The 13,018-nt window shown below is 37.9% G+C and overlaps 1 protein-coding gene across 1 annotated transcript in view; it reads right to left on the bottom strand.

Moving 5' to 3' along the window:
* Positions 1-4,382: 4,382 nt before the first annotated feature.
* The window catches only part of TAF4B (TATA-box binding protein associated factor 4b), a 98,623-nt gene continuing 89,987 nt past the window's right edge, over positions 4,383-13,018 (bottom strand). The window contains exon 15 of the mRNA XM_052660514.1: positions 4,383-4,649. Within this exon, the coding sequence (XP_052516474.1) occupies positions 4,482-4,649 (168 nt within the window). The 3' untranslated portion in view covers positions 4,383-4,481. The remainder of the gene's footprint in view (positions 4,650-13,018) is intronic.

Consider the following 13,018-nt stretch of genomic DNA (forward strand, 5'->3'; position numbering starts at 1 on the left):
AATCTAGACTAAAGGAAGAAGTAAAACTGTCACTGTTTGTAGATGACATATTACAAAAAAGATGCTATCAGAAAACTAGAGCTCACCAATGAATTTGATAAATTTGCAGGATACAAAATTAATATACAGAAATCTGTTGCATTTCTATACACTAACAATGAACTATCAGAAATTAAGGAACAAGCTCATTGACCACTGTATAAAAAACAATAAAACACCTAGGAATAAACCTACCTAAGAAGTAAAAGACCTGTACTTGGGAAACTATAAGACACTGATGAAAGAAACTGAAGATGACACCAACAAATGGAAAGATATACTATATTCTTGAATTGGAAGAATTAATGTGGTTTAAATGACCATACTATTCAAGGCACTGACTCTACAGATTCAATGCAATCCCTATCAAAATACCTATGGCATTTTTTACAACTGCAAATAATCTTAAAATTTGTAAGGGAACACAAAAAATCCCAATAGCTACAACAATCTTGAGAAAAAATAACAAGAGCTGGACGAATCATACTCCTTGACTTCAGACTATACTACAAAGCTGCAATAATCAAAACAGTATGGTACTGGCACAAAAACAGACACACAGATCAATAGAACAGGAAATAAACACATACACGATGGTCAATTTATGAAAAAGGCTGCAAGAATATACAATGGAGAAAAGACAGTCTCTAATAAATGGTGTTGGGAAAACCAGACAGCTACTTGTAAAAAAATTAAATTAGAAATTCTCTAACACCATTTACAAAGATAAACTTCAAAATGGATTAAAGACCTAAATGTAAGACTGAATACTATAAAACTCCTAGAGGAAAACACAGGCAGAATACCCTTTGACATAAATTGCAGCAATATTTTTTGGATCTGTCTCCTAAAGCAAAGGAAACAAAAGAAAAAATAAACAAATGGAACCTAATTAAATTTAAAAGCTTTTGCCCAGCAAAGGAAACCATCAATAAAATAAAAGGACAAACTGCTGAATGGAAGAAAATACTTGCAAATGATATGACTAATAAAATATCCAACATATATGAACAACTCATATAACTCAACATCAAAAAACAACAGAAACAACAAAAAACCCGATTAAAAAGTGGGCAGAAGAACATTTTTCCAAAGAGGAAATGCAGATGGCCAACAGGCATATGAAAATATGTTCAACATCACTAGTCATCAGGGAAATACAAACTAAAACCACAATGAGATATCACTTCACACCTGTCAGAATGGGTATCACCCAAAAAAACAAACCAACCAACCAACCCACAAGTAACAAATGTTGGTGAGGATATGGAGAAAAGGGAACCCTCATACACTGTTGGTGGGAATGTAAATTGGTGCAGCCAACTGTGGAAAAATGAAGGTTTTTCAAAAAGCTAAAACTAGAGCTTATCAAATGACCCTGCAATTCCACTCTTGGGTATAGATTAAAATAAAATAAAAAACCCAAAATGCTAATTTAAAAAGATACATGCACCCCAATGTTCATAGCAGCATTATTTATAATTGCCAAGGTATGGAGGGAACCAAAATGTCCATCAACAGATGAAAGAATAGAGATGTGGTGTGTATATATATATGTATATACACACAATGGAATACTACTTAGCCATAAAAAGAATGAAAATTTGCATTTGTAGTAACATGGATGGGAGGGCATTAAGCTAAGTGAAGTAAGTCAGAGAAAGACAAATACCCTATGATATTACTTACAAATGGAAATCTAACTAGTGAATAAAAACAAAAAAGAAGCAGCCTCATAGATATAGAGAGCAAACTAGTAGTTACCAGTAGAGAGGGAAGGGGACAAAAAAGGAGTAGGGAAAAAAGGGTTATTATAGGATTACATGAAGTCATATGTGTGAAACTTCTGAAAATTGTAAAACACTAAAGCACTATAGAACTGAAACTTTCATTCAATTAAAAAAAGAAAAAGACAAATACAGGCTTTGAAAGAATGTTAAATTCACTTTTTTAAAGAGACAAATCTTATAGATATCCGTGAAGAAATAATTTAAAAGGTTCATCAGTCATATTAAAATTAAATGAATAAAATGGTGAATTTTATATGTAAAACATGTCTCAATAAAGTTGCTTAAATACAGTAAATAGATGGAGAATTTCTGGCACTTTGCTCTTTTGGTTTTCATCACACAAAGTAAATCTATTATGAAGGCAGAGAGCCTGAAACGCCAGTGCTTAAAGGGATCAGGCAAGGGATTGTGAGCTCGCGCCCTCACATCTGAAGCGGATGGCCAGTCGTTTGACTCCAGAAGGTCGTCACACAAACGGGTACAATGAATGACTCCAGATCATCTAATTTTTCAAAAGAACTGGAAATATTATTTTGTGAAGTAAAATACTGGCAGCAACATGTGAGTTACAGAGAATTCATTTAAGAGATCAAATTGGCCCAAGGGCCACCATTCTGCAAACTGGAGGAATACCTTGGGTCCACTGTGTTTGTCCTTTTATGTGTAAGATCTACTCCATGACCCTAAGTTTAAAATGTATAATAAATATAAATTTGGAAAAAGGAATAGCTTTGTAAGAAAACTTTGACGGGTCAAGAAAAGCTTTGTAATGACTATGCGTAGCTTTCATTGTGAGTCAAATACCATGCAAATTTACAATTATGTCAAAGAAAGTGACACAGAAGCTTGGATCTGAAGTGAGGTTCTAGAATGCACATTCTCCAGAGTAACAATCCGAGCCAAGAAAGATTCACTGCCCAGCCCCCAGCTTCATGGGCAGAGTTCCAGAGATGTTGCCCAAGTCAGTGATTGTGCAACGTTATTCTTATAATAAAATAATTATTTTAATGAAGTATTTGCAATAATTTTAAACATCTGATCAAGAAGATTATACACAAATATGGGAGTGTGCTGCACTTTACCAAAAAATAAAGCTAAGCATTTAAATATACAAAAACAACTTTAGGTATAGAACTCTTCTTAAAGGACTTTTTTTAAACATATACATAATTTATAGCATTTTTACATAATAACTTGCTGAAACAGAAAATGTGGCCAATTTAAAACTTACTACAGTACAGAGTATGGCCATAACAGTCCCAGAGGGAAGAACAGGATGAAGAATAACATACTTGAGGTGTTTTTTTTCCCCCTTAACTCTTTTTCTAAGAAGCACAGCTTCCTCCCCCACCCCCTTATTTAAAAACCTTCTTTGGAGGATTTACTCACTCTTTCTGTATGTGATTCTAACTACAGTTATTTTTTCACCAGCCACATGCCACAAAAGTTGAATTAAAAAAAAAAAAAGGGCTTGCTTTGAAAAATGTCAGCCTCCTCTTCAGAGGAGTATACATGTAACATGCTTCTCATAATATATGCAGAGCCAAGATCTCCAGAGTAAGATGCTGACATTACCTTTTGTGTACAGAACCCAAAATGGAATCCATTGTTAAAAATTTCTAATCATCAATTAGGATTTTTTTTTAAGTGCAACAAGATGCTTAAAACTTAGGCTAAAAGAGTTTATAAAACTATCTTTCTTGAGATTTAAAGCAATACACAAAACAAAGAATAACTTCTTTCTTTTGAAATACTGTAATTTGAAAATGTTTGACACATTTTCCTTTTTGGTTGGGCTGTGATTTTTTTTTTTCCCCTGTCAACAAAACATGTACTGGCTGCTTTGGAGTTCCAATTTGATCTGCCTCCTCTTAGGTGTATAAAGCATATTTCCTGTTATGAGTCTATTTTCATTTTCCCTCCATCAGTTTGAAGGCAGTACCCCATCATTCCTTCGTATACTATCTTTTCCATTTTTCCATGAGGTGTACCAGCAGCTTCAATGTATAGCATCCTTCCCTGACAAGGATGTCCCCTTGGTATCAGAAGCAGCACATAGTGACATGAACCAGGGAACCTCGGGCACAAACTATCACCATTGGTCAATGTTTTGACATCAATGGGTCTCAGCTGACCAAAGTCACCACTGGGCCTTTCCCTGTGGCTTGTCACCTTCAACCGCAGAAGGTGACTGTCATAGTTAGCTTAGCAACTTCTGATTCCAGCCCAGCAAACCTAACGCTTTGAGTCAGGTTCCATGTAGGATGAAATACATACAGTTTTCTGGTAAGTAAAGACTCCTCCTCTTGTCCCCCTGCATCTCAGTGCAGAATGTAACAGGGAGAGACACCTTACCTGTTAACAAGTGAAGCAGGCAGTAACAAACAAAGCCTTGCTGTAATTAAACACGTACGAAGGCAGAGGCCTACTACGGTGTAAACCATATGTCACAACCAATTTTCAGGAGACAAAGCTGAATCCTAGTCATTAAGAACCTCATGGGATATATAAGCACGATTTAGTAAAAGTTTGTAACTGTAAACAATGGTCTCCCCTACTGGTGATTATCTTCTAGAAACTGAAATGTGCAACAATGCTCTTGACGTCTTCTTTGGCAGTAAAGTAGCAAGGGTCTGGATGACGGGGCTGTGGTCACTTCAGGAGGGCCAGGTACAGAGCTCGGGAATACTTCATATCCCTCTCCTGCTCCATACAGAAGATCAGGTCCCTGAGGCAGATTCTTGTGATTCTTGGACGAACCAGCTGCTTGCTGGCTGCCAGACTGGACGTCCCAGAAGCAAACAGGTTGTCTTTTAAACCCTAAACAAAATAAAGGGAGAAGCAAGTTTAAAGTAAGCCATCTTTCAAAGAGAATCTGTCAGTTCAGCACGAGGCTGCCCTCCTCTAGCTCCTGAGTTGGGTGCTGGAGGTCACATCACGATGGAGCTCGACCTGGTCCTCCAGCAGTGCAGGCTGTCGGGAGGCTGTGGCCGGCACACCTGCTTCATGCCCTCACTCTTTTTCTTACCTGGACCACAGCCGCAGCCTCTTAACTGACTTCTCCACTGCACTCTGTTCTTTGCCCACACAGCAGGGCTGACTGTTCTCTTTCAAGGTCCTACAAAACCTTTTGGGAGTGCTGGATGTGGTCATAACTCGACTGTGGCAATGATGTCACTGGTGTGTATTTCTGGAAGAAACTTTCAGATCACACACTTTAAATGTGTGCCATCTTTTGTATGTCAATTATAAAAGTAGTATATATACGCAGTAGGATATATACTGTGAGAGCTATACTTCTGCACAGGATATCATCTTTCCAACAACGCTGCGGCAAGTTACACGGGCACTGTCACCACTAAGTAAATGAGAAACTTGAGCTTGGATAGATTGACACACCCTGTTTAAGGTCAGACAGCAACACTGAGCAGAGACTCAATTTTTAACCTGGTCTAAAGTGAATGCTCTTGGTCTGTTCTATGTTGTGTTGCTTACTCACTTAGCTGTGTCCAATTCTGCGACCTCACGGACTCTAGTCTCCCAGCCTCTTCTGTCCATGGGACTTCCCAGGCAAGAATATTGGAGTGGGTTGCCAGTTCCTTCTCCAGAGATCTTCCCAGACCAATTATTGAACCTGCATCTCCTGCCTTGGCAGGTAGATTCTTTACCACTGTGTCACCTGGAATACCATATCAGGTACAAACTCATTACCTGCTTCCCTTTAGCCTTACTTCTCACTGCCAAGATCAGCAAAAGGCCATTCCAGGCCAATCTACTTATCCTTTAAGACTCACTTTAAATGGGTCTACTTGCCTTCTCCTTTCCTGCAAGAATTCTCTCTGTGGCAATTGCTTTACACTGTAATTTGTACATGACATATCCAGTAGATTGTAAGCTTTCTGAGGACAGGGACTATTATTTCTATGTCATCTAGGGCTTAGCCAAGTACACAGGACAACACAAATTATCAGCAATACTTTCTCAATTGAATGTACTGATTTAAAACAGAACAATCTCCAGTGTGAGTTCTAAATGTCACTCAAAATAGAATGAAATCTATAAATTCTCTTATCAGTATGTCTATATATCACTATTTAAAAAAAGACTGGAAGAAGAAATAAAAATATAGAATACTCAGAATACTTTGGCAAAGATGAATCTTTTATTCTCTTATTATTTTATTTATTTTTGCTATACTTTGTTTCAAAACCATCTCAACTGGAATGGCAACTCTCCTTTCCCTACTCAAAAGACTTTCTTCTAAAGGAAAGCTATCTACCTAACATGGGAAGTGAATCTGATGGTTCCATTACTATATTTTTATAACCATCAAATTTTAATTATTCCCTCTTTCTGTTTTTTTTCTTCTTTATTTTGATGGAAGGTAAGGAAATTCCCTTGAAGGTCTCCAAAACACTGTGGTGAAAGCAAGTCAACTTAATTCCATACATGTTCACAGAATGACTGGGAACATTTTATTTCACAAATAAACTTTCCTTCAAAGATACTATTCCCTTTCGAAGGCATATGATACCACAATCACATTTCTACACTCATTAGGTTAAACTTATTCAGAAGCATTCATGAAACAAGTTTTGGAAAGTCCTGACTTAAAAAAAAGAACAAAAAGACTACTCTTGGCTACACAATTGTCTGGTTACTTCTCCTGGAGACCCTCTATGGTGTAGAGCCTGTTTCTCATCATCTTTGCAGGTGTCTTGGTATAAATTTGTACAGATATGAGTACCAGCCTCTGTAGCTCTGACTAAGCATGACAGTCAAGCACCAGCACATCACTCTTTCCTGCTTTTAGAGCACTGCTACTTAGAGGCCGTGTAACAAACATGAAATCTTAACTCTTGTTATTATCACCATCAAAATATTCTGGTAAGATTTTTACAGAATGGGCCCACCTACTCAGCTTTGAAATGCTGGATAAAAGTTCACATTAGGAAGAAAGTTAATAAAACACATGACTGAGAGGCAATTTTGTTGTATATAGGAGTTATCTGTTTAAAACTACTGCACATTTAAGTAGAGGCATTTTACATAGCCAAAGATTAGACATGCTGAAGCTGAATCTATATGTTTACAAATGTTTCCTAACAAGAATTCACCAAAAATCATCCATGCAGTGTTTGACGTGAAATTTAAATAGTTAGATGGATACACTAAGTCTTGGCAATTTCATTTCTATGTAAATATCCAGAAATAATGTCATGTCTTTTTATCAACAGACATGTATGAGCACATCTGCAGTACCATTCATAATGGCCCTAAACTAGAAACAATCCAAAGGTCCATGAAGAACAGAATAAACTCGGGACTATGCACATAAATGGACTACTACACGGCAGGAATAAACAGATTGACGTGGACAAGTCACAAAGATGTTCAGTGAAAGGTTATAGGTGCAAAGGAATACACATGGTTTGATTCCATTTCTAGATTTAAAAAACAGGCAAAGCTGTAGAAGTCAGGATAATGATTCTCTTTAAGGGAGAAGAATGGTAACCAGAAAAGGGGACAGGAGAAGTTTGCTGGGATTCTGGTGATGTTCTCTTCCTTGTCCTGAGGACTGTCTGCATGGGTATGTTCATGCTGTGAAAATTCAGTGAGCTGACTTATGATCTGTGTACTTTTCTGCATTGATGATATAGTTCAATAAAAGAACTTAAATTGCTACCCAAAGTCTTGTGTATGTAGGAAATAAAAAGGGAAGTGAAGAGGAAAAAGAGGACAGAAAATAAGGCAAAATTATTAAATAGAAAAAAAAATGAAGGAAAACTAATCATCTGGGTAAGGAACAAAGGGGTCACAGTTCATTTTGATCACGTGAGCAGCCTGAAGGATCCCCGGGAAAGAGCCACATTGCAGCTGCCAGCACAGGGTTGAAAAGGAGGTCATTCCAACAGGATGCCGCAGAAGGCCTGAGGCAATGTTATAAATGAAACAAACCCCAAGGGACATGCAGTAACCCAACAGAAATGTCTTTTATAATTCACAACTTTACGAAGGTGACAGCGTTCTCTTCTCCCAAACCAGTGGCTGGCTTGGAAAGCCAGTCTTTCTTGAACTTAGATACAAATATATAGCAATTTTATTCCTAGGCTGATGATGTGGGCAAATCCACAGTCTGACTTGTCAGCTTCCCACTGACCTGGCCAGAACAGTCAGCTACCTCTTAATTATCCACGGTAAGGAGGGTGGAACTCAGAGCTGTAAAAACTCAAAATCTGCCCTCACCATCAGTTTTCATTTTCTTCTTTCTCACCAAGTCTTTTTGCCCAAAGTTGTCTAGGACTGATTTCTGGTTATGCTATTCAGTCAGTGCCAAAGAACACAAATGTAGTTAGGAGACGAGAAGTTTTAAGAAGAAAACAAAACAAAACAAAACAAAAACCTCTTGGGACAATGTACTATTTGTTTCTGAAATAGAAGGTTTTCCCGATCGACTTTCTACATGAAGATACTCCTTAATTTGTATTCTTCATTTAGATGAAAAGAGGGGGAAAGAGAAGATGAAATTCAATGAAGATGAAAGAAATAATTCACTTACTAAGTGTACAACAGATGTTTTCAGAATCATAACCAAACCTAAACGTAAGCATTCTCTAAAACTGCCAGGTCAATTACGTTAGCCTTCATTCAGTTCAGTTCAGTTGCTCAGTCATGTCCGACTCTTTGCGACCAAGTGAATCGCAGCACACCAGGCCTCCCTGTCCATCTCCAACTCCTGGAGTTCACTCAGACTGATGTGCATCGAGTCAGTGATGCCATCCAGCCATCTCATCCTCTGTCGTCCCCTTCTCCTCCTGTCCCCAATCCCTCCCAGCATCAGGGTCTTTTCCAATGAGTCAACTCTTTGCATGAGGTGGCCAAAGTATTGGAGTTTCAGCCTTAGCATCAGTCCTTCCAATGAATAGCCGTAAGTTGTTCAATTATATCAGTAAACAAAGTTGCATAGTTTTAGAGGAACTTTTTTGATCTTTTTTTGATCCTTTTTTGATAAGGAACACTTGAACAGTGTCAGTTATCAATAAGTAATTAAAAATAACCAATTATCCATATTTCTCAATACAGCAGGTAGGTGCTGTGAGGTAAACTTTTAAAAGAGTCTCTACCTATGTTTTCTTAAATTATGTTACTGCTATACTAGTGAATTCACGCTAGCCCATGTACTAATTCAATTCAAGTTATCTGTGGGACTTCCCGGGTGGTCTAGTGGTTAAGAATCCATCTGCCAATGCAGGGGACATGGTTTTGATCCCTGGTCTAGGAAGATTCAACATGCTATGGAGCCACTAAGTCTACATGCCACAACTATTGAGCCTGTGTATCCCTAGGGTCCATGCTCTGCAACAAGAGAAGCCACTGCAATGAGAAGCCCAGACCCTGCAACTATAGAGTAGCCACTGCTCACCACTAGAGAAAGCCTATATGCAGCAATGAAGCCTCAGCAGAGTCAAAAATAAATTAGTTTAATAAATAAATGAAAAAATTAAAATACAGAGGAAGATTGAATGGTGGTGCATATAGGTTGTCTCCTCCACAGTAACCTCAGAAAAATTACTTAACTTTACTGTGCTTTAGTTTCCTAATCTGCAAAACACGAATAGTAACTGAGATTATAAGATTGGCCTAAGGAGTAAATAGGAACAATGCCTGGCATACAGTATATTCTCTACAAATGTCATTTGTCAGATGGGAGGCGGTTTGTAAATTGGAAACAGTGTAACCCTAGTTCCAAGATCTTTCTTGCACCCCCTAGTTAAATCTAACTAAACGTTCCTGCCTAAGTCCTATTCTTCTAAGTCCTGGTTAGTTTAAAGAAATATCGATAATTTGTCCTGCCACCCCAACCATGTCCCTCTTTGTGAAAATTTTAAATTTAAGTTAAGCTTTGAATGCTTAAAGCTACAAAGGAAACTAATGGGTATTACAGACATACAGCAAGTGGATGAAGGAGGTGTCCTGGGACAGGAAGGTTTTCATGAGCTCCTCAAATCAAATAGTGGAGGAGTGGCAGTGCTGCCTTACAGAACCAACCAGGCGTATCAGCACTATCTCCATGAGCCAATGTCCATTCCTTCCATTCTAGTCTCTGAATCGTAAGACCAAGAAAAACACAAACATATCCTTGAATCTTAACAGTTAACCAGGAACAAAAGCTGGACATTCGTACCTCTAGAAGGCGAAGAGCCATTACATTTCTCAGACTCTCTTCATATTATTCTAACCCCATGTCACCATGGCAGCTCTTAAGGGATGTACTCTAGTCTTAAACTTTAAGGAAAAATAAGAACCAGACAGAGGGAACAGTGAGTGGAAAGCAGATCTGGCTCCAGAACAAAACCCAGACATCTTCTAAGTCTTGGAAGCAACGATAGATAAAAGTGTCCTGGATGCCTGGCCTTCGTGTAACAAGAACACCAAAAGTCTATACTAGAAGGCCTGAGCTTCCAGGCCTCAAGGGCAACACAGAGCAGAAGTTATGGATACTGAGCCGCGTTGTTGCCTGCCCTCTGCTGGTCAACAAGCAGAACTCTTGAAGTAATAGATCCTTCACCTCTATCACCTTTATTTCAGAACACAGACAACTCTGCATGGTAATTTCCACCCTAGAATTTTGTCACCTCTAGCTTTCTGTGTTTCAGCAGTCTTTTACGGAAGTAATATGTCTAAATGGACTGATGTGACATGTAATCCTGGGTTCTGAATTCTAACTCCAGGCTTCCATTGTGGCTCAGCTGGTAAAGCTGAATTCTAATTCTAGTGGTGCAATTATGAGAGCTATAAAGACAATACTGGTTGCCCTGTGCTAATAACCACTCTCATCTTTATCTCCAAAAGAACACCTTCTTCAGTTCTAGACCTCACTGTTCAACTTCCTAATAAAGAATGCGGCAAATCATTTTTGTTGTTTAGTCACTCAGTTGTGTCAGACTCTTCTGCGAGTGGCCCGCCAGGCTCCTCTGTCCATGGGATTTCCCAGGCAAGAATACTGGAGTATGTTGCCATTTCCTTCTCGAGGGGATCTTCCCAACCCAGGGATCAAACCTGTGTTTCCTGCATCAGCAGGTGGATTCTTTACCAGAGGCTGGGGAAGACAGCTGTAAGTCATTACTTCTGTTTTCCTCTTCTCTTTCTCACTTAAAGGAATGGTAAAACCATTCACCTCCAATGCCTAAGCCAGAAAACTGGGTGTCACCCTCAAACCTACCTTCTATATCCCAACTATCATTTATTAGTTCTATCTCCTTAATAGTTTCCAAATAATCCACATCTTTCTACATTTTCACTTCCATGCCTGAGATTACTTCATCAGCCTTCTAAGAAATCTTCCTATTTTCAGTATTAATAGCGTTCACACTGCAGTGAGAAGGATCTTTCTCAAATAAATAATCTGGTAATACCATTTTCCTATTTAAAACACTCCAGTGGCTAAAAATCTTCTCCAGGACCAGGTCCAAGTATCTAACCATGACACAGTCAACCACGAGCACGCCAAAGCCTCTCTCCACATTCTCATCTCTCGTTTCCTTCCTACTACTCAAACTATTGATCAGGCCATAGAATGTGTTTTCCAGTTTGTTCCGAGAGTTACTTCTCTCCTCCTGGGATTCCTTCTCCAGTCTCTGTCCTACCCTTGTATCACAGCACCTGACTAAGTTCTTCAAGACTCAACTCAGGTAACGTGTTTTTCCAATGTTACAAACACACTTAGCCCTGGCTGAGGTGAGGGGCATCTCCCGGGGACTTCAGTGCTCTCTACTTTACCATTACACGTGTTCAATGCAACACAACTACCTAATAACTTGCCCACTCACTGGAAAGGAAGGATTTTGGACTTGTGAGTATTTTATATATATGGCACTTAGCTGCTATCCAATCAACATGTTGTACACTTCTGCAGAAAGTATGACTCAATAAAAGCAGTTATGTGAATGACCAAAACAGTGAAAATGAGCCATACTACGGGCTTTTAAATCAAGATCCTGCTGCTATTCTTACCTTTTAGCCAAATAAATCTGGGAGAAGACCTGAAAGGTAAAGTCTTTTGATGACTTGTTCTTCTACATTATTCATCCCCACAAAGCTGCCACCAGACGGTATTTACTCAAAAGGCTATTTTCTGTCACTTTCTCCAAACAGTCAGCAAGTCTTCAACCCACCAACTAATACAACACACAAGAACAGCAAGCAACCAAATAAATGTCAATTCTGGAAAGCAGTAACTTACTGTAAGCTGAAAAGCCTGTATCAGTAGGATTTTCCTCTTCATACTCTGGTTATTTTTTTTAACCTTTAATTAAGACACTAACAAAGTCCTCCAAAAACTCAAGTAAACTATGTCTAGAAACAAGTTTTATCTATTATTCTATGAGAATTTCTTTAAAGGATTGCCAGTAAAAGATTTTTCTTTCAGAGCCAGCTTTAATTTTATCCTTTCAGGATTGTAAATGTTTTAAAAAAACCAGCTACAGTATCTGTAAGGATTGCTGTGCTTCACAAGTAAAGGTAGGTTTACCAATATATTTAAAGGTATTAATAGTAGCTTTGTCTAATTGAAACTCTGGTAATTCTAGTGTTGACTAATTGCATATAGACTGATGGAAAATGATACTAGAAAGAAATGAATTTATAGGGAAAATGAAAGAGCACTAGAAATGATAAATGTTAAAAAGCTGTTTTTATTTTCATAAGTTCTTTAAGTGATATATGATTAAGTAATAACAATGTACTATGGAGGTTAAAAACATACAGAAGTAAAACAGGTGAAGACAAATAACACAAAGGATGGGAGGGATTTATATAATGGAATTCTACGTTAAAAGGTTTTTACATGGTATGTGAAGTGGCATTAATTCAAGATTGAGTGTAAGCAGTTAACAATACATACTGTACCTTTAGACAGATCTGTATAGCAACCATTAAAAAAAAATAAAAGAGGTATAGTAAAAAAGTTAAAAGAGGATATAGAATGGTATACTAAAACACTACTTGATTAACTCAAAAGATGAAAAGGAGAAATAATAACAGCAACAAAAATAAGGACCAACAAATTAGCAATATGGTAGACTCAAATCCAATCACAGTAATAACTTCATTAAACGTAAATGAACTCAATTGTCCAAATAAATTTTCATACTGGATACAAATCCAAAACTCAATTACATGCTACTTTA

Source organism: Budorcas taxicolor, chromosome 22 (assembly GCF_023091745.1).
Source record: "Budorcas taxicolor isolate Tak-1 chromosome 22, Takin1.1, whole genome shotgun sequence".
Classification (NCBI taxonomy): Eukaryota; Metazoa; Chordata; class Mammalia; order Artiodactyla; family Bovidae; genus Budorcas; species Budorcas taxicolor.